Consider the following 23,339-nt stretch of genomic DNA (forward strand, 5'->3'; position numbering starts at 1 on the left):
TTCTGTGGAAATGCATGGATTCCAGTTTCTTCCAGTAGCAGCAAGATAGATAGATAGATACAGTATATATATAGAGATAGAAGGTTGGGCTTGTGGAACTATAGGCTACATGGTCCTCGCTTCAGATTGGGGGGCTGCAAAATGTACTACAAATAGGTAAGAAAGGTCTTATAAGCGTATTAGTTATCCAACTCTTTGTCTTATACACCATTAACAAGCATTAACAAGCTGCTTGTTATCACCTAGAACTGTTAACAAATATGCTTATAAGTAACTTCAAAGGCTGCTTATTAACACTTACAAGCTGCATGTTAACAGTTAGTTAATGTTATTAAAGGATATTATAGAGAAGAAATAGGGAGGGGAAGTAATCTCATCGCCATCTAGTGGTTGCGTTCCTAGAGTTTCGCGGAGTGGATGGGATTTTTATTTTTGAAAAAATATATCTCGGTGCACATTGGGATCTTAATTTAATGCCTTCCATATGTTAGGCACTGGGGTCACCTCTATTGCTTCAAGAGGTCATACCTTATTTTTAGGATCAGTTGAATTGTTTTGAGTTTTTGTCATAATATGGTGATAACGAACTACAGTTGCATGTGACGTCACAGGTTAGGGCGCTTAATCTCTTTTTACTGATCAATACGGCAATTTGCTTAACTGGCTTAACATATTTTTGTATTAACGGGACGTGATGTAAACCGCGTGGTGATAACCTTTATGTCTGGATAACTGGTGTTCTACTCACATGAAGAGCTGGCAGTAAGTGTTAAGTGTCAATGCTAACCAGGCTAATAAACAAACCATGCTACTGTGAGTAACGTCGAAGGGTAAAGTCACGTGACTTCTTTTGTAGTTTGTTTATGAAACAAAAGGAGCAATTTCGATTTTTTTAAATAAGGCAAAATATGGTCTGACATTTTCACAGTTAGAAGATTATTACTGTAGGCCTATAGACACTGAAAAATATTTTTGGTGGATAACATCGCTGATTTGGCTTCACAATATTTTTTTTTAAAATAGGTCTATGGGACTTAACATTGAAGCTGCTCTTCGATAGGAACGCAACCACTTGGGGCGCTGGTTTTCACTTTCCCTCCCTATACTCTTTTCTGATTGGCTGGAGGGGTGGCTTTTAATTCTGAATAACGGGACACCTATGAAGTAGATCTGGTAAAAAAAAGTTTAATCGCCGTTCCATATCAATGCTTATGAATGCTAACTATAACAACGATAGTAGGACGACGGTTGAGCCTGGAGGCAGGCTTCGCAACAATGGAATCAACTGTAAACAAGCTAACTTGTACAACAAGCAAAGTTGTACAACAAGCAAAACTAGTAAGCTTCTTTTTAAACGGAACCGCGTGTTTCCTTTGCTTTACAGTGGCAACCATGTGAAAAGCGGGATGACGGCCTTCGAGGTGTGTCCAGTTAGTTACTCCCGGACGGAGGCCGCTGCTCGTTGGGGAGTTCTTTGCCCCTCGCCCTCGTCCATTAATTCCGTATAACAGGACACCTCGGCGGCCGTTATCCCTTACATAACAGTTAACTAACTGTTAGTAATGAATTGTTAACTGCTTATTATGCACTGTTAATACCTAATAAGCATATGTCATTCTAAAGCGTTACCTTTGTTTTTTCTTGAGGTCCTCTTGCAGACATTTTTCTAATACAAATTTAAAGCAGCACTAAAGAAGATTTGCTCTCAGGGTCCCCTTACAGTTGAGAAGCACAATAATACACTAGATGTACTGCACAGCAGTAGGCTACAGAATATGACCACCACTCAGTTCTACACATTCTCTCCGCAAAAATAAATCACGCTTGTCAATTTGTCTTCATCTCCTACTCCATACCCTACTCTTGCAACTCAAGCTGTATGTATGTAAGTGTGTGTGTGTTTGCTTTCAGGTGTTCATGTGTGTGTTTGTGTGTTTGTGTGCCATGTCTCTCTGTGTGTGTAAGTCCTGCCTTTTATCACAGTACATTTCACCATCTCAATTAAATCTCATGACTAAATCATGCTCTCATTTTGCAAGATTGTGCACTGAATGTAGAAAAAATATTTAGTAAAATGAGCACCCTATGTAGTAAAACGAGTGCACAATGTAGTAAAATGAGTACATAATTCAGTAAAACGAACATATATATAGTCTGGGAATACCCTTACGACCTTTCGTCAGATTTGGGATTTGCTCTGAAGGTCATTTGAAGTGTCCCTAAAATGCGGGCGCGCAAATACAATCGCTAATCCAGCATGGACGTGTATTTCTTTGGAATTTAGTAAACAACTGCATTTAAAAGATTGCTACACATTTAAAATGATTTGGTTCGGAAAGAGTTTAATGTACCAATTTACGTTTAATTTTACTTCTAGTTACGCCCCTGCTGGAAGTCGTAGGTCAATGAACCTTTTCCAGACCCACTCCCAATTCTACAGTTGTGAAGGTTTGGGTGTTCCCTGGCTATATATTATCTTGATACACAAAAACAATCTTGCGACATCTCCTGGAGGTTTTCATTGCAAGATATTGTATTGAGAAAAACATACACTCATTTTACTAAATCATGTGCTCACTTTACTAAATTCTGTGCTTATTTTACTAGATTTTGGACACAATTTTGTGTATTGTGCTCTCGTTTAATTACATAGTGTGCTCTTTCTAATAAATGAGTGTGCTCTCATTTTACTTAAAAGTGCACTCATTTTAGTAAGTAGTACGCTCATTTGACTAAATTGTGCACTCATTTAATTTTTCAAACATTAAAATGAGAATGTGATGTAGTAAAATGAGAGTGCAATTTAGCAAATGAGCCCAAAATGTAGTAAAATAAACACACTGTTTAGTAAAACAAGCACATGATTTTTCTAAATTGAGTGCACAATGTAGGAAAATGAGAGCACAATTTAGTAAAACGAGTGTACAATTTAGTAAAATGAGCACACACTTTAGTAAAGTGAGGGCACATTCCCTCCATATACACAAACAAATATGTATATATCATACCTTTTTTCAAGACTAGGCCTACTATGTTAAAAAATAAATTGTTTGGTAACATTTTACTTGACAGTATCGACATAAGAGTGACATGACACTGTCATGAACACATGACACTGTCATTACACATGAAACCTTACCCTAACTCTAAACTTTACCTGTAACTTGTTATGACAAAAACTGAATGTCACTTAATAACAGAAGTGTAATGTCATAAACTTTTATGACTTGTTTATGACACATTCATGACAGTGTGACCACTGTCAAGTAAAGTGTAACCAATAGTTCTCCAGTTCTCATGTCATTTTACACCTATTTAGTTGAGGCGTCCATTGTAATGGATATAAAAAAAATAATAATAAGGACATGATTTAGAAAAAAAAATATGTGTTCCCCTTTATTTCTACATTGGAGAGGAGTAAAAATCAGCTGGATAATGTTTTTTGCTCAACAAAGAAAAATCAGGTCTGAAGGGGTTAAGGTAGGTTACACTTCCTTTGTTTAGCCGCACGCTAAAGTTCAGTTAAGGTACTCTGCCTTCGTTTAGCCACGGATCACAAGGATCACATCACGTTATGCAGTCAGCTTAAGACGGCTGCAGGCGGCTACATCAATTCGAATCCCCCTATTGTTTTTATTTTCGCATAAAGTTGATTGGTCACTCAGTGCCAGGTGTCAAATGACAGCCCGGAGCTGCCCAGTAGTTGCAGGAGTGTGTGGACTTTTAACGCCACGACACACCTCCCATGAGCCTAGTCTAATCACACATTGGCAAAGCTCAAAAACGGTTCACAATTAAAAAAATCCTACCTTTTTCTGTAACACGATCATCCATTGCATCCTTTTTTAGGCAAGACTCATTCAATTCAATCGATGCAAAGCGTCGATTTTCTCAGTGTTATGTCAAAACAATTAGGCTAATCTATCAACTGTACATGTGGAGCATCATGTAACCCTTAATTAACCTGTTCAAATCACGCTGAAAGACCGGGCTGCACTAAACTTGATGGGCATGTATCCCCACAAACATGACACAGACACATTGATTTCCGTTTTGATCTGAGGAGGGTAGGCCAGACACAGTTTTCTGTGAATATCTTGAGAATCGTAGGGCCTAGGATGACCAACCTTTTTTCATATGTTGGTCTCAAGGGGCCATGTCAACACCACACATCTACACATTTGAGGTGTAGCGCCACCTAGTTAGAGATCAAAAGGCAAAAACGAGGCGTTGTAATCGCAGGTATCTTTGGCTGACATATTCAAAACTGCACAATATTTGAAGTGTAGGATCATTATGAAACCCTCTGAATGCATGCCAAGTTTCGTGGAATTCCGTTTGTGGGGGGCCATACAATAAATAAACATATGTGTAGATTTAGTGATTGTACCAATTGGCCTGTAGATGGCCGGACACCGTTTTCTGTGAATATCTCGAGGACCATAGGGCCTAAGATGACCAAATTATTTTGGTACGTTGGTCTCCTGGGGCCATGTCAACACATCCCATATCCACTCATTTGAGATGTAGCTCCACCTAGTTTGAAATGAAAAGGCAAAAACGAAGCGTTATGTCTTGTCTTCTGTCCTTTGATATATGCAAATTGACAAAATTATTTATTTTTTCGGATGGCAGGACCCAGGCCAGTAGTTCTGAGTGTTCCCGTCTGGAGCAGGGTTTTAAAAATGAGCACTCTGCTGAAGAGGCTTTCTGAGTGAAGGATTATGAAGGAGTCTTTGGCTTCAGCGTGTCCCGTATGTATGAGTGTGCCAGCCACATGGCATACTTCCTTTTCTCATGCTGTCTGAGTGCAGAACAGACCATTCTTGTCACAGCAATGCACACCTGCTCTGATCTGCTATTCTGATGGGGGCTTTTCTGTACAGATACCACAAGGAATCCCCGTCCTGGTGAAGAAAATGGCAAAGGTATGACCATACACATCACATCATGTTAAAGAACAGGGTTTCAGAGATTAAATTTAAAGAAAGTCACTAAACAATTTTAGACTGATATCACACTAGCTTTCCATTAGGATAGCCAATGAAGTTATTTGGGGGCATCTGATAGTGTAGTGTTTTGATGAAGTTAAAGGTGCTCTAAGCTATGTCACACGTTTTTTTTTTTAGACTAAATTTTTTTTTGTCACATACAGAAAACATCTCCTCACTATCCACTAGCTGCCTGTCCCCTAAACTCTCTACAAAAAACGCTGTGTCTGTAGACAGCCCAGGATCCGCAAACGGCAACAAAAACAAACTTGTGCAACCTGCACCACGAAACATAACAAACAGTGTTCCAGCCAATAAATAATGAAATGCGCTTTTAGGAGAGTTTCAATTGCACAGGAGGGAGGGGGATGGAGTAACGAGCTACGTCTCTGTTTTATTTGAACGTCAACAGAAGTAACGTTGCCCAACATCGGTTATAGCACCTTTAAAGGAGTTCAAGTTTTTTAAATATGAATGAATGAAACAATGTCACTCTATCCTATCTGATGATCATATTACTAAATGTATAACAACTATAAAAGAAACTACACATCACAAAAAGTCTACAGTGACTTTACAGTAACTGATTAGCTAGCCTGACGAGCCAGACCCACATTAAAATGTAGGGTCTGGGCACTCACCGTTCGCAGTTCTCAGTCCGAGGGGCGGGATAATCAGTTGTCTTTCAAATTTCCATCTGCACTCAATAGGACAGCGGCAGCGCTATGAGTCCCATGCGTTTCCACCAGCGAGCTAGTTGGCTAATTCAAACGCGTTTGCCAACTTAATAAAAGCTTAACTTCGTGTCACACTGTTCGCCAACAGCAACATCCATCTTATTTGTTTTCAAGTAGCAGGGAATTCAAGCCAAACCGTTGCAACTCTGCCATCAATCATTATGTTAAGCCCACCTAACGACTCTATACACGATTTCATTGGCCTGATTGAGTTTCGATTTCTGGAGCTCACAAGCCAACGGAGAGTTGCTAGACTAGCCCTACCAGCAAATGTAATTTGCTGCCGCTAGGGGCGCGTCTAGATTTCTAGGCTACTGATTAGCAGTATCTTGTGAGTATGATAACCATATCCAAAAAGGATCTGGCACAGTTTTGCAAATTCCATTCACTGTGTCAGAAAAAACTGCTTTTTACTTAATGTTTCAAACTTCCTCATTTGAACACATTCACACAGATATTGCAGTGACCACAGTTTTTCAGTGAAAGACCTGGTGATAGTACTGTTGTGTAGAAGTTGGTAAAAATCTTTCAGCATGTCTCTGAGGAAAACAAGTATGTGTATTCACCTTCCCCATCTCTGATTGAGTTCCCCCCAAACAAGGGTCTGTTCTGTAAATAACCTATCCTCTGTTTCTCATTTCCCCAAAAGATTACCACTTTATCAGCAGGGAGAAGATGCAGGAGGGCATCGATAATGGAGACTTCATTGAGAATGCTGAATTCTCAGGGAACATGTACGGAACAAGGTAATGCCTGTCTAACCTGACACACCATGTGCCATCCTTGGCAACTTTGCATCTTCATTACCTTGGTGACAAACTTGTCTCCGCGGTTAAAGGAGATGACAGGTGAAGCTCTGGCAGATACTCAGAGCAAGCCAACCCAAGAAAAGCACTAGGGCTCATAATTTGGAGTACAATCTAGCAACCTCTTTGTAAGCTGAAGTTCTTCCACTTTGTGTTGCCCATGGTGCACTGTGTTCAGTAAACTGGGTAATCTGCCAATCCTTATATGTGGAGTTGAGATACAGCCTGCTCACATGTTGTTTAATGATGTGTTTTCCTTGGATTTTTGTCCCAAAGTACACATAATGAAGTATGGACGTATTTTGTAGCTAAATAATGTGTTTACATATTTTTTTTAAACAAGTATGCATTAGTTCCTATTGTGTTGATTTGGCCTATGACTCCACAGTAAGTCTGCTATTGAGGACGTCCAGGCGCAGAACCTCATCTGCATTCTCGATGTTGACATCCAAGGAGTGAAAAACATCAAGGAGACTGACCTCAACCCCATCTACATCTCTATCCAGCCCCCCTCAATGGAGATCCTGGTAAGGTGTCACCACTGGGGCAAGACAGATAGCACCTGTGAAGAGAGTCCTTCTAATGCTGTTCCTGACGCATCACGGTAAACTATGTCATAAATCTGCTTCTTCTTCTTCAGGAAAAGCGTCTGAGAGACAGACAGACTGAGACAGATGACAGTTTAGAGAAGCGTTTGGACGCTGCAAGGACAGACATGGAGCTCAGTAAGTCCAAAACCATCCATAAAAAAATCTTTTATTTTAAACTCCTGGTCCACAACTAGACACAGAACAAAACCCACTTAAAAACTTTTTCTTCATTCCCCCTTTTAATCACTAGGTAAGGAACCTGGATTGTTTGACCTGGTCATCATCAATGATGACTTAGAGGAAGCATATAAAAAGCTGAAAAGTGCTCTTATGGAGGTAAGCTCATGTAGATGTTATTCCAGTGAAATTCTCAACATGTTCTATCTAATTGACATGAGGTATGTCGGTAACTTTACCTTGCCATGTGACATCACATGCAATGCTAATGAACACAATGTCCTGTCTGTCCCAACAGGAGATACAGAAGGTACAGGATTCCAAAAAGGATTCCAAGGAGGATTCCAAGGAAGATTCCAAGTAAGCAATGTTTAATTAACATGTTATGCATTTCTGGCTCATGTAGTCACATAGATGATGTTTAAGAGTTTTCTTTTATAAGATGTCTGTCCTGGATAATGTATTGGTATTCCAAAAGTTCTAATTCTAGGAGGATTTTAGGTATCTAAAACTCTTACGACCTTCCTTACATACATGTAGGCCTATGTACTAAAATATATCCCTTCCTACATTCTGCCTGACTGATTTTTTTTTTTAGATATATCATATTAAGCAATGCTGTAAATGAACTTGAGATTATGTCACCCCCCCCCCCTGTCTTCTGTCCTTTGATAGCGTGATGGCAGGACCCAGGCCAGTAGTTCTGAGTGGCCCCTCTGGAGCAGGGAAGAGCACTCTGCTGAAGAGGCTTATGAAGAATTATGAAGGAGTCTTTGGCTTCAGCGTGTCCCGTATGTATGAGTGTGCCAGCCACATGGCATACTTCCTTTTCTCATGCTGTCTGAGTGCAGAACAGACCATTCTTGTCACAGCAATGCACACCTGCTCTGATCTGCTATTCTGATGGGGGCTTTTCTGTACAGATACCACAAGGAATCCCCGTCCTGGTGAAGAAAATGGCAAAGGTATGACCATACACATCACATCATGTTAAAGAACAGGGTTTCAGAGATTAAATTTAAAGAAAGTCACTAAACAATTTTAGACTGATATCACACTAGCTTTCCATTAGGATAGCCAATGAAGTTATTTGGGGGCATCTGATAGTGTAGTGTTTTGATGAAGTTAAAGGTGCTCTAAGCGATGTCACACATTTTTTTAGACTAAAACATTTTTTGTCACATACAGAAAACATCTCCTCACTTTCCGCTAGCTGCCTGTCCCCTAAACACTGTACAAAAAACGCTGTGTCTGTAGACAGCCCAGGATCCGCAAATGGCAACAAAAACGAACCTGTGCAACCTGCACCACGAAACATAACAAACAGTGTTCCAGCCAATAAATAATGAAATGCGCTTTTAGGAGAGTTTCAATTGCACAGGAGGGAGGGGGATGGAGTAACGAGCTACGTCTCTGTTTTATTTGAACGTCAACAGAAGTGACGTTGCCCAACATCAGTTATAGCACCTTTAAAGGAGTTCAAGTTTTTTAAATATGAATGAATGAAACAATGTCACTCTATCCTATCTGATGATCATATTACTAAATGTATAACAACTATAAAAGAAACTACACATCACAAAAAGTCTACAGTGACTTTACAGTAACTGATTAGCTAGCCTGACGAGCCTGACCCACATTAAAATGTAGGGTCTGGGCACTCACCGTTCGCAGTTCTCAGTCCGAGGGGCGGGATAATCAGTTGTCTTTCAAATTTCCATCTGCACTCAATAGGACAGCGGCAGCGCTATGAGTCCCATGCGTTTCCCACCAGCGGAGCTAGTTGGCTAATTCAAACGTTTGCCAACTTAATAAAAGCTTAACTCGTGTCACACTGTTCGCCAACAGCAACATCCATCTTATTTGTTTTCAAGTAGCAGGGAATTCAAGCCAAACCGTTGCAACTCTGCCATCAATCATTATGTTAAGCCCACCTAACGACTCTATACATGATTGCATTGGCCTGATTGAGTTTCGATTTCTGGAGCTCACAAGCCAACGGAGAGTTGCTAGAGTAGCCCTACCAGCAAATGTAATTTGCTGCCGCTAGGGGCGCGTCTAGATTTCTAGGCTACTGATTAGCAGTATCTTGTGAGTATGATAACCATATTCAAAAAGGATCTGGCACAGTTTTGCAAATTCCATTCACTGTGTCAGAAAAAACTGCTTTTTACTTAATGTTTCAAACTTCCTAATTTGAACACATTCACACAGATATTGCAGTGACCACAGTTTTTCAGTGAAAGACCTGGTGATAGTACTGTAACAAACTGCAAGGTTGTCTCAAAATGGTCTTTATTGGTTACGCACCAAAACACACGAACGTCATTACACAGGCAAAACAAAGGAGGTCAATTAAACAAGCACGATACACAAACAGGGTAGTCACATACAATACACGGGGTAAACGCATGAGGTACAACATAAAGAAAGACTATACCAGCTAACACATACATGACAAGGTAAACGCAATTACTCATACTAAAACCAACATCAACATTACACACACATACACTGCACAGCATTATGGGAGCACAGTCATCAATAGCTAGGCTCAGATCATTACAGTACTGTTGTGTAGAAGTTGGTAAAAATCTTTCAGCATGTCTCTGAGGAAAACAAGTATGTGTACTCACCTTCCCCATCTGTGATTGAGTTCCCCCCAAACAAGGGTCTGTTCTGTAAGTAACCTATCCTCTGTTTCTCATTTCCCCAAAAGATTACCACTTTACCACCAGGGAGAAGATGCAGGAGGGCATCGATAATGGAGACTTCATTGAGAATGCTGAATTCTCAGGGAACATGTACGGAACAAGGTAATGCCTGTCTAACCTGACACACCATGTGCCATCCTTGGCAACTTTGCGTCTTCATTACCTTGGTGACAAACTTGTCTCCGCGGTTAAAGGAGATGACAGGTGAAGCTCTGGCAGATACTCAGAGCAAGCCAACCCAAGAAAAGCACTAGGGCTCATAATTTGGAGTACAATCTAGCAACCTCTTTGTAAGCTGAAGTTCTTCCACTTTGTGTTGCCCATGGTGCACTGTGTTCAGTAAACTGGGTAATCTGCCAATCCTTATATGTGGAGTTGAGATACAGCCTGCTCACATGTTGTTTAATGATGTGTTTTCCTTGGATTTTTGTCCCAAAGTACACATAATGAAGTATGGACGTATTTTGTAGCTAAATAATGTGTTTACATATTTTTTTTAAACAAGTATGCATTAGTTCCTATTGTGTTGATTTGGCCTATGACTCCACAGTAAGTCTGCTATTGAGGACGTCCAGGCGCAGAACCTCATCTGCATTCTTGATGTTGACATCCAAGGAGTGAAAAACATCAAGGAGACTGACCTCAACCCCATCTACATCTCTATCCAGCCCCCCTCAATGGAGATCCTGGTAAGGTGTCACCACTGGGGCAAGACAGATAGCACCTGTGAAAAGATTCCTTCTAATGCTGTTCCTGACGCATCACGGTAAACTACGTCATAAATCTGCTTCTTCTTCTTCAGGAAAAGCGTCTGAGAGACAGACAGACTGAGACAGATGACAGTTTAGAGAAGCGTTTGGACGCTGCAAGGACAGACATGGAGCTCAGTAAGTCCAAAAACATCCATACAAAATCTTTTGTTTTAAACTCCTGGTCCACAACCAGACACAAAACAAAACCCACTTAAAAACTTTTTCTTCATTCCCCCTTTTAATCACTAGGTAAGGAACCTGGATTGTTTGACCTAGTCATCATCAATGATGACTTAGAGGAAGCATATAAAAAGCTGAAAAGTGCTCTTATGGAGGTAAACTCATGTAGATGTTATTCCAGTGAAATTCTCAACATGTTCTATGAAATTGAAATGAGGTATGTTGGTAAATTTACCTTGCCATGTGACATCAGATGCAATGCTGCTAATGAACACAATGTTCTGTCTGTCACAACAGGAGATACAGAAGGTACAGGATTCCAAGAAGGATTCCAAGAAGGATTCCATGGAGGATTCCAAGAAGTAAGCATTGTTTATTTAACATGTTATTCATTTCTGGCTCATGTAATCACATAGATGATGTTTAAAAGTTTTCTTCATCAGATATTTCATGAAATAAGATATTTCATGAAATATTTACAAAGGCTGGAGAGATTAAATTAATGGTATCCAGTTTACACAAATACAATGTTGGACTTTTATTTTGACATACTGTTGTCGTCCTGTCTTCCACATTCATGGAAGGTTTAGTATGAATGTTGAGTCATGTCTCATGAAACAGTCATGAATGGCTTTATGTGCAGTTTATGACAGCTGCTATGAATGTGTTATAAACTCACCCGTCAAGTAAAGTGTTACCGAGTTTTCTTTTATAAGATGTCTGTTCTAATTCTAGGAGGCTATTTAGGTATCTAAAACTCATACAACCTTCCTTACATGTTTTACACATCCCTTCCTACATTCTGCCTTACTGATTTTAGCTTTTTGATATGTCATTAGGCTGAACACCAGATAATCCTCTTCCTTGGCCTAAGCTGACTTCATTAAGATGCATCTAAGTGCAGATAAATTAACTTGTGCCCCTATAGACCCCTTCAATGTTTGTAATCCATCCAGAGCCTCGGATGGGTGCAGGCGCAGCATAGGGTAGGAACAATGGCACAGCAAATAGACCACCATGTTGAGCTATGCACTGTCATTGTTACCCAAGGGCCACAAACTGTACCTTAATAAATTTGTCTTAGCTAATGGCAATTGTCTGCCTGATCCTGAGTTGATAACAGAATGGTTAGACGACGTTAGCAAGTGGCAAGAGATTCATTAGCCCAACATTTACGGCTATCTGGTTGAAAAGGCCAGCATGTATACATGCAAAAAAGTAGTACAAGTAAGAATTTTCTTGATGTTTCCTTGACATTTCAGTCAATTCACACACACACACAATTCAATGGGATGTAATAGCTAACAAGTAAAATAGCATCACTTTCTATGCTTATAAATTGTAAGTGCTGGTGTCTGTGTTATTATGACCGCCGTGCAGCGAAGCGGCGGTCATATAGGTTTAGTCTTTTTTTTTTTTTTTTTTCGCATGAGTAATTTTCCGTCAAGGATTCCCAGGACACTGAAAGACCGGGTTGCACGAAACTTGGTGGGCATGTAGCCCCACAAGGATAGCATGGAACCATTGTTTTCCGTTTTGATCTGTAGCCCCCCCGCTGAACTGGACCCCCCGAAAGGAGGGTAGGGCAGACACAGTTTTCTGTGAATATCTCGACAGTAGGGTTTAGGAGGACCACCTTTTTTGTATGTTGATCTTAAGGGGCCATGTCAACCCATTCCATAACCACTCATTTCATGTATAGCGTCACCTAGTTAAAAATGAAAAAGTAAAAATGAGGTGTTGTATCTGTGACTAGACATGGTCAAAACTGCACAAAATTGGACAAATATGTTTGCCTCCAGGGGTCATGTTAACCCATTCCATATGCACACATGTGCATAAACAGATACCAATGCACACACATACATTCACAGTAATCATACGTATGACACATACACACACAGTAGGCACACACACAAGCACATGCACGTACACACACACACACACACACACACACACACACACACACACACACATAAACATAAATCTATGAACTAATCATGTTTTGGTACTTGTTGTCTAGCAGATTACAGTGAGAATTGAGTGTGCATAATGCAATTAAGTGAGACAGTTAGAATCATATATGCGTTTCACCTTTTGTTTTTAGCCAGGAGCCAGACCAGCAGATACAGTACCTTGACTTTGCTGAATTATTGAAGCAAAGCAGCCTTAGTTAGTACTTGGATAAGAAACCTCCTTGGAAGAGTAGGTTCCTGCTGGAAGTGGTGTTGGTGGCTGGCTAGTAGGTGGCACTCTTCCCTGTGGCCAAAAGCCACCAAACAAATATCAATCCCAATGCCCTATTGCAGTGACAGGGACACTGTACTGCAGGAGATGTTTTCCTTTGCATGAATGTTAAATTGAGGTCCTGACTCACCATGGTTGTTAAAGATCCCATGCCACTTATCGCAAAGAGTAGGTGGTTCCCTGATTTGCTGGCTAAATTCCCAACCTGGTTCATTCAATTTGGCCTTGTAATCATCCTCCTAGTGTGTAATTGGTTCATTCACTCCTTTACTCTCCATCTGAAACTAGTGTGTGGTGAACATTCTGGCACATAATGGTTGTTGTGCATCACTTAGATGGGTGCTACACATTGGTGGTGCTTAGTGAGATTCCACCTCTCCTGTGAAGCACTTTGAGTGTCAAGAAAAGTGCTATAACTGTAATATATTGTTGTTACATTAACCCTTCTCACCCCACCCTACCCCTTTTTACTCCTGTTAAATATGTATATATATATATATATATATATATATATATATATATATATATATATATATATATATATATATATACTGTACATTTGATGTTTGTTAACATTGTTAAATTATGGTGATTCACTAGTCCCCTACAGTATTGTTAAGGAAGGAACCAGTTCTGCATGCATTGTTGTAATAGCACACTACACATGCACACACATATACATGCACACACACGACACGCACAAACACGCACAAACACGCACACGCACTCAAACACATAAACACACACACACACACACACATACAAACACACATACATACACAAACACACACACACACACACACACACACACACACACACACACACACACACACACACACATACAGACACACACACACACACAAAAAAAAAAAAACTAACTGACATGCAGGCACACACATTCAATAAACACACACAGAAGCACACATACACAAAAACAACCACACACTCTGCACACACTCAATTACAAACACAAAAAAGGAACAAAGTAGGAAATGAACACAATTTGACAAACGTGACTTATTTTTGTGGAAAAAATCTGCTGGACTGGGCAGCGGTCTTATTTTGTACCGCTCTGCGGTACATCTAGTTAGTTCTGTAGTTCAGTTCTGTGAAACAAACCAATTTGTGACCAATTTGCAGAGGTGGGAGTAAGTCACACAAGTCACAAGCAAGTCTTATCAAACTTCAAGTCCAAGTATTTGTTTGTGACAATCAACCAAGTCAAGTCACATCATAGCTTGGGTCAAGCAAGTCACAAGTGAAATCTTACAAATTCATGATGATTTATCCACATTTTGATTTTGAAATAGGCTACAGTAGGCTAGTTATGAACTGCTGGAGTTCTATTTGCAACAAAATACTATGTTTTTATTGCTACTCATTACTCAAAAGGCATTGCATTCAAACCACATACATCTGAATGGTTTATAAAACTAGATGTACCGCAGAGCGGTACATAATACGTCTGCCGCTCAGTCCTGCACATTCTCTCCGCAAAAATAAATCACACAATTTGTCTCCATCTTCTACTCCATCCCTTACTCTTGCAAATTTTGTGTATGTTAATGAGTGTGTGTGTTTTTCTGTGTGTGTATGTGCTTGCATGTGTGTGTGTGTTTTTATGTGTGGGTGTGTTATGTGTGTGTGTGTGTGTGAGAGAGAGAGTGTGAATGCATGTATGTGTGTGTCTGTGTCTGTGAATGTGCATTTGTGCGTGTGCGTGCATGTGTATCGTGTCTTCTTGTGTGTGCGTGTTTATGTGTGTGTGTGGGGGTGTCTACAAGCGTCTGTGTGCATGCATGTGTGTGTTCATGTGTGTGTGTGTGTGTGCGTGTGTGTGAGTTTGTGTGTGCCTGTGTGTAATTGATATGGCCCCCCATGAACGGAAAACTTGGCACCCATTGAGAAGGTGTCATAATGATCCTACACTTCAAATTTCGTGCAGTTCTGAACCTGTCAGCTAAAGATACCTGCGATTAGGACTTGTTTTTGCCTTTTCATTTTTTATTAGGTGGTGCTATACCTCAAATAAGTGGATACATGGGATGTGTTGACATGGCCACTGAAGACCGTCATACAAAAAAATGTGGTCATCCTAGGCCCTACGGCTCTCGAGATATTCACAGAAAACTGTATCCTGCCATCTACAGGCTGATTGGTGTACAGTCACTAAATGTAACACATATTCATTTATTGTATGGCCCATGAACGTAATTCCACAAAAACTGGGCATGAATTCAGAGGGTGTTGATAATAATAATGATACTACACTTGCTTTTTCATTAACAAGGTGACACTATATATCAAATGAGTGGATATGGCATGGGTTGGCATGGCTCCTTAAGACCAATATATGAAAGACAATAATATATTCTCTAATCCATGTTTTTTGATGGGGGGTGGGTACCATATTAAGCAGCACTGTAAATGACCTTGAGATTATAACGCAACCGCACCCCCACCCACCCACCCACCTTGTCTTCTGTCCTTTGATAGCGTGATGGCAGGACCCAGGCCAGTAGTTCTGACTGGCCCCTCTGGAGCAGGGAAGAGCACTCTGCTGAAGAGGCTTATGCAGGATTATGAAGAAGTCGTGTCCCGTATGTATGAGTGTGCCAGCCACATGGCATACTTCCTTTTCTCATGCTGTCTGAGTGCAGAACAGACCATTCTTGTCACAGCAATGCACACCTGCTCTGATCTGCTATTCTGATGGGGGCTTTTCTGTACAGATACCACAAGTAATCCCCGTCCTGGTGAAGAAGATGGCAAAGGTATGACCATACACATCACATCATGTGGAAAACGGATTATTATCCCAGCACAACGTTTATTTCTTATCTTGCACCTGCATTTTTTTGAGCAATGCGCTAAGGAGAGTGGCAATTAACAATATAGGAGGGGTCTGGCGCATTGTCTAAAAATCACTATCGTACACTATCTAAAACGCAGTACGCCACTGACCAAGAGAAACCTGGTCAGAAGTCCATGGCGAGTTGTTTATATGTTATTTTAAGGGCACACTATCAACAGTGATATGGGCTAGTGCACAACACACCATGCTTCTTTCATCCACGAACGCGCACCAGCGCAAATCCATGCAGATCCTGAACTATACTAAACTATTGCCAGTAACCATGCGTTTTAGACTGTCATGATAGGGCCCAAGGGCCCCTATCTGATAATCATATTATTAAATTTATAACAATTATAAGAAAATACAGTACACATTACAAAAATTTTACAGTGACTAATTGGCTCTTGTGAGTATGGTAACCATATCCAAAAAGGATCTGGCACAGCAAATTCCAGTCACTTTGCCAGAAAAAAACTACTTTTGTCTTCATGTTTCAAACTGCCTCATTTGAACACATTCACACAGATATTGCCGTGACCACAGTTTTTCAGTGAAAGACCTGGTGATAGTACTGTTGTGTAGCAGTCAGTAAAAATCTTTCAGCTTGTCTCTGAGGAAAACAAGTATTTGCACTCACCTTCCCCATCTCTGATTGAGTTCCCCCTAAACAAGGGTCTGTTCTGTAAGTAACCTATCCTCTGTTTCTCATTTCCCCAAAAGATTACCACTTTACCAGCAGGAAGAAGATGCAGGAGGGCATCAATAATGGAGACTTCATTGAGAATGCTGAATTCTCAGGGAAAATGTACGGAACAAGTTAATGCCTGTCTAACTTGACACACTACTGTATGTGCCATCCTTGCCATACTTCATTACCTTGGTGACAAACTTGTCTCCGTGGTTAAAGGAGATGACAGGTGAAGCTCTGGCAGACACTAAGAGCAAGTCAACCCAAGAAAAGCGCTAGGGCTCATAATTTGGAGTACAATCTACCAACCTCTTTGTAAGCTGAAGTTCTTCCACTTTGTGTTGCCCATGGTGCACTGTGTTCAGTAAACTGGGTAATAATCTGCCAATCCTTATATGAGAAGTTGAGATACAGCTGCTCACAGGTTGTTGAATGATGTGTTTTCCTTTGGTTTTGTCCCAGAGTGCATATTATGAAGTATGGATGTATTTTGTGGCTAAATAATGTGTTTACATATTCATTTAAACAAATATGCATTGGTTACTGATGTGCTGATTTGGCCTATGCCTCCACAGTAAGTCTGCTATTGAGGATGTCCAGGCGCAGAACCTCATCTGCATTCTCGATGTTGACATCCAAGGAATGAAAAACATCAAGGAGACTGACCTCAACCCCATCTACATCTCTATCCAGCCCCCCTCAATGGAGATCCTGGTAAGGTGTCGCCACTGGGGCAAGGCAGATTAACACCTGTGAAGAGATTCCTGCTATGCCGTTCCTGACGCATCACGGTAAACTATTGCATCTTAACTCTGCTTCTTCTTCTTCTCCTTCTTCTTCTTCAGGAAAACCGTCTGAGAGACAGACAGACTGAGGCAGATGACAGTTTAGAGAAGCGTTTGGACGCTGCAAGAACAGACATGGAGCTCAGTAAGTCCAAATACATCCATTCAAAATCTTTTGTTTTAAACTTCTGATCCACAACCAGACACAGAACAAAACCCACTTAAAACCTATTTCTTTATTAACCTTTTTAATCAGTAGTTAAGGAACCTGGATTATTTGACCTGGTCATCATCAATGATGACTTAGAGGAAGCATACAAAAAGCTGAAAAGTGCTCTTATGGAGGTAAGCTCATGTGTAGATGTTATTCCTATTCTCAACATGTTCTGTGTACTTGAAATGAGGTATAGACCCTTTCAACAATAAAAACAAAAACAATGCTTGAACGTTCTATTTGGGCCCCAATCTACTTCCTCTGCATTAAGATAACATATGGAATGTTAAAACGGAAGTCTTGTGGGGCCAACTATGATGCTGATAATGGAACTCTCTTGAAAGGGTCCATATTAAGGTTTTGAACCTACGTCATAATGTCATGTGACCGTTTGTTTACAACTAGAGTGGTAGGCAAGAATGGTAGGCAAGGCACTGCAGAGAGTGGTAGGCAAGCCTACAACAGTCGGGTTGCATAGGCTACACATAGTTACATATAGCTTCAAAATTGAAATTTTAATATCAAATATTGACCGGGATGCCGACCACTTATGTAGGCCCTAACAGTTGGTTTTACAATAAGAAGCAAAAAGGCGACGAATGACGGTTTAGCCTACCTATCCTCGTGGTTGTGGAGGATGATCGTTAGCAGCTGTGAAGTCTTTTATTCTCAAGATAGCCTAATGGTGTAGCCTACTGTCTCTGAAGACGTGAGGCTAAAATACAACTATCTACAGTCATCCAAAAATTAATTGCCAGAGACAGGCTATGAAGGGAAAAAGTGCAGCATTTTAAACATGGCAAGATTATTTTTACCGGAACAGTTTGTTCTAATTTGTCTCGTGAAATTCGTGCTTGTGGACATCAATCACCTATCTTCTGTCCTTCTATTTCAAGTTATCATGTGTGTCATTTGATTATATAATCACAACAAATGCTAATAAATGAAAACAGAATAGGCTTTTGTGCTATAGGCTAACGTTACAGGTCACTTAGGCTAACTCCCGTATGTCAAAATAAACCGATTTGATCCTAATAGTTTAGCGATCACACACAACAACTTAACACAGCAACCTCAAACACCACTGTTGAACCTAGGCTACTGCTTCAGTCATGTAAGAAATAAGCAGTTTATGAATTATCTTTACCCGTTTAATCAAGTCCACATGACCAAAATAACAACATATTTAAAGGCTGAGCTAGCATAACAGCCTAATATAGGCGATGCTGCAATGGATAACTAATAAAAAGCTCCACACAATTAATGAACTTTATCACTCACATTCTGAGTTTTTCTGGGTGGTTATATATCCATGCAGATCGTCTTGGAATAAGCCATCGCTGTTATATGATATAATATGTTACAGGATTCATGACTAATGCCATTAATGTTATGATGCTGACTGACGCTGGCTATAACAGTAGCTTCTAGGCTACCATTTTAAAGTCTGCTGAGTCTACTGCCTACCAAAACCTGTCGCTGTTCAGTTGAAGTTAAATGATCAAATATTGTTTGATTTTGTGTCAGCTTTCAGAAGGAAGACATGTTCCTTTCTGGTCAAATTTCACAGCTTCTAAGAAAGGCTATCGTCTTCGTGTAAACCGAGTTTTGAACAGAGAAAAAAAGTTAGGCTACCATTAGGCTACATGCAGGTTCTCCGATACAGATCAATGCACCAAATCAGGGCGATTTTAGCGAAACAACGTTCGCTATCGGCTATCAAATATTGAACAATGGGATAACGTTTCATCATCACCTTTATTGATGCCTGAAATGTTGACATTGCTGAAATACAGAGATGTAGCCTACTGAGAGGCAGCTGCAGACAACGATGTTCAATGGGTTCAACTTGTCCCTTGCCTACCAGCTGGATGTAAACAAAGCTATAGAACCTAGAACACGTCACATGAAAAACGTTAATTGGTACCACACACAAAGTTGAAGTCATATGACATCACATGCAATGCTAATGAACAATGTCCTCTCTGTCTCAACAGGAGATACAGAAGGTACAGGATTCCAAGGAAGATGCTTCAAATTCAGCTTCTGACACTGGGTGTACAAGCCTTAAGGACTAGCCTTTGATAAGCAATCAAAATGTTGGTTTAGAGGTTCAAAGCAGTTAATTCTGCGTGCTGCATGATATTTTACAACCAACTTTGCCAGAGGATTGGTCACCTATACTAACTGATGATTTCTGATGTATATAAGTATATAGTATTAAGTATATATAGTCTTTTGATCCCGTGAGGGAAATTTGGTCTCTGCATTTATCCCAATCCGTGAATTAGTGAACACACTCAGCACACAGTGAACACACAGTGAGGTGAAGCACACAATAATCCCGACGCAGTGAGCTGCCTTCTACAGCGTCACTCGGGGAGCAGTGAGTGGTTAGGTGCCTTGCTCGAGGGCACTTCAGCCGTTCCTACTGGTCGGAACCTGTTCTGTTGCTTTGGCTCAGTGACTAAATAGCCTACCACATTCCTACCTTTGATAAGAATAGTGTCCTTTGAAAGCTGTTCATTTGTTGAAAATGGGATGGTTCAGTGGTGTTATGTGATACGCAGGACTACGCAGTATACCCACTTAAAAAGCATCACCATCTTAGTATACCCACTTAAAATAGGAAAGGATACGTATAGTATAAACATTTGGGGTTGATCACTATACCCACTACAACTACTACATCACAGTATACCCATTACAGCTAGACTACACCACTAGGATAGTCATACCTAATATGTTTCAAATGATGCAGGCCTATGAAATCCATTAAGCCTATAGCCTAGGCTTTTATAGATTTAGTCTATATAGAAATGTGGATATGTTAAAGGTAGGCTATGCGATGATAAGATTTTCACCTTACCATAACCTTTACAAAGCCAATTTGATGGTAAATGAACTTGTTGTAATAGGGGAATCGTTCACCTCGCAGCCATACAGCATCTATAGCAGCTAAGAGAACCATGGAACTTCAAAAATAGTTGACCCGAAGACATCTCGCAAGAATCGTGAAACATTACCATGTCAGATCATGGACGGATTACGAACTTTCGGGGCCCCTGGGCCCAGATGTATTAAGGGCCCCCCACTAATTATCGCATATGTGGAAATGGGGGATTGGGGGTCCTCCCCCAGAATTTTTTTTATTTGTTTGATGTGATTTCCTGTATTCTGGTGCATTTTGGGGATGGCCAATACTAAATTCAATCAGATTCATAGCCTATCCTGATTTGTTGATATTGAGGCAGTGATTCCATGCAAAGGCTTGGGCTTCAGGGCCCCTGGGCCTGGGCCCGGTAGGCCCGTGCAGTAATCCATCCCTGTGTCAGATAGTTTTTTGCCTGTCCTTTGCCTCCAAACAATTTTTCATTGTGTACGGGAAGCCACAAGAAAAAAAATTAAATATATATATATATATGAAGAGTTCAGATGCAAAACCCTCTAAATCCGTCTGACCACTTTTCTTTTAAATGAGCATTTAAATTCAGGCTCCTATAGGTTTTTGCCTATAAATCGATATTTCAGACCAGGAAGAGAGTGGTATTTATAGGCTACTAGGGAGAGCTCTACAGTCGCCACAAAAAACGTGAAACGGTAGGCTATAATTTAGTCATAAATTGTGGAAATTCATAATACATGTCATGGCTATTTTCATATGGTAGGCCTATCTGTGGCTATCTGTGCACATTTTGATGTGAAAGAGCTGGCAATGATAAACTGATCATCAGTCTCCTAATATCACATAAAGTGAAATTATAAATCGCACAAACAGTTGATTTCAGATGTTATGTTCCAATGTATTTTTTATTATTGAGGAATGCATGATTTTGCGAAATTAATGTTTTGGGAGGTTCAGTGCGAGTGCGCAGTGTCATTAAAAATGTTAACAAACTTTTGTATTTTGCTTTTTGTGTTTATTCTGTCTGTCCATGCAAGACACCGTAAAGACCTTGGTGCCTAGCAACCGTAAACATTCACTTTAGGGAAGGGAAGTGAGTGAATGGCATGCACAAATCTCTGAACCAAAGATTCTATCTTTGTTCTGAACGTTACTGCCTTGCAGAGATGTATCTGTTATATATCAATCCATGATATATCTTATTATAGTCTAATTATATTCCTGTATATTAAATGAAAGTCAACGAAGCCTTCAATTCGACGTGACAACTTAAAGATAGTCCAGGCAAGTTTCCATGGATCTAACCATAGATCTAACGTTAACTTAAAGTTACTGTAAACACCTTTATGGTTTCCTTAGATAGCATATGGTTCCGTTAACGTTAGATAGCCTAGCAAATCCTATAGGTTTTGTTTTAATAAATAAAAGTTTTGATTTATGATTACTGTTATTATAATTATACGTTCAGTGCGGTCCTCTGGTGAGGGTCTGCTATGTCGGTTTTCCATCAACAAGAGGTCACAGCCAAGAATCTTTTCATTCTGTGACCCATCGTTGGTGGAATGATAAGGTAGGCCTACTTTACCTAGCCCCCAATTATCACCACTTTTGTTCGGAAATTCTAAAACAACGATGTTTTTTAACACTTCAAAATAACATTTGCTAAATGAATCTTACATTTTTCAGTAGCCATAGGTGTGTAGATTTAAACAAAATCTGGTTTGGTTCTTAACGGGAGCATTTACTGCCTGAAATATCCGATTTTGTTTACCACGCTCGGTTATAGTGCTGGCCTGATGGGTCGCCTATTTACGCCGTTTCAACGGCACATGAACGGTTAGAATTCCCGTCATGAAATTAAAATTCCACTGGAGCTCCAAGCGTACGTGTACACGCAGCTTTACAACACTGTTTACAACTCTTTGAGTCACGGTAAAATGTAATTTTTGGTACATAGCTAATTTAGATACACCCTTGGTGTGGGTGCTTGCGTTTCTTTAGGAAACCGCCGTCTTGGTTTGTATAGAAATGGATATTAAGTGACACATACACGCAAGACGGCGGAAATACGGACCGACCGTAATAAGGGGAGTTCCGATACTGCTCTTCGTTCTAGCTATAATTTGGGGATCTTCAAAAAGCTTCTAAGACGCATCTGTTGTTTACTTAAACCTAAACAATTTCCTACAGAGTAGCGGTTTGTAGTTTTTGTAGTGTAGCCTATGTCTTTGTAAAGTACTTTGGATAAAGGCCTCTAGGCCTACCATAAACAGACATAAACATTACACTACTCTTATTATTCCCCTTTATAAAGCACTTTGTTCAACCACATGTTGTTTTAAACTGTGCTGTACAAATTAGAGATGCAGTAGGAGCATCATATACGGCACTGTACAGTAAGTTGTCGGTGGCGCTTGACAATTTACTGTCTAGTGCCAAGTGGTACAAGACAAAAGTACCCAGGGACAGTACCACAGGACAGTAAGTGGCATAAGACAGTAACTTAGGCGAATGGTGCAGGATATGCAAGTGGTATGAGACAGAAGGCGAATGGTGTGCGCCACCAACAACAGTTTTTGCCCCTACTGCTTCTGATAAACTGACCTGATTCTTTTTTCACTGCGGTTCAGCCAGTCTGTGGAGATGTCAACGAGCAAAGAACAAGCAGCTATAAGTCAAGTAATGGCTTTCCTTCG

The 23,339-nt window shown here is 40.3% G+C and overlaps 2 protein-coding genes across 2 annotated transcripts in view; both read left to right on the forward strand.

Moving 5' to 3' along the window:
• The first annotated feature begins 4,628 nt into the window (after positions 1 to 4,628).
• LOC125300536 (leucine-rich repeat and guanylate kinase domain-containing protein-like) lies at positions 4,629 to 20,057 on the forward strand. Its single transcript, XM_048252532.1, is given in 22 exon segments — positions 4,629 to 4,709; positions 4,712 to 4,754; positions 4,887 to 4,928; positions 6,378 to 6,474; positions 6,923 to 7,061; positions 7,175 to 7,259; positions 7,375 to 7,460; positions 7,600 to 7,661; positions 7,977 to 8,092; positions 8,225 to 8,266; positions 10,021 to 10,117; positions 10,566 to 10,704; positions 10,818 to 10,902; positions 11,017 to 11,102; positions 11,245 to 11,309; positions 15,691 to 15,794; positions 15,927 to 15,968; positions 16,772 to 16,856; positions 17,315 to 17,453; positions 17,585 to 17,669; positions 17,781 to 17,869; positions 19,736 to 20,057. Coding segments are annotated over 22 exon segments (1,890 nt in total). The 3' UTR covers positions 19,817 to 20,057.
• A 2,054-nt stretch (positions 20,058 to 22,111) lies between these two features.
• The window catches only part of armh1 (armadillo like helical domain containing 1), a gene marked incomplete in the record, with an annotated part of 4,319 nt that continues 3,091 nt past the window's right edge, over positions 22,112 to 23,339 (forward strand). Inside the window, 2 exon segments of the mRNA XM_048252287.1 lie at positions 22,112 to 22,213; positions 23,274 to 23,339. Coding sequence (XP_048108244.1) covers positions 22,206 to 22,213; positions 23,274 to 23,339 — 74 coding nt within the window.

The sequence above is a fragment of the Alosa alosa genome, chromosome 9 (assembly GCF_017589495.1).
Source record: "Alosa alosa isolate M-15738 ecotype Scorff River chromosome 9, AALO_Geno_1.1, whole genome shotgun sequence".
Classification (NCBI taxonomy): domain Eukaryota; kingdom Metazoa; phylum Chordata; class Actinopteri; order Clupeiformes; family Clupeidae; genus Alosa; species Alosa alosa.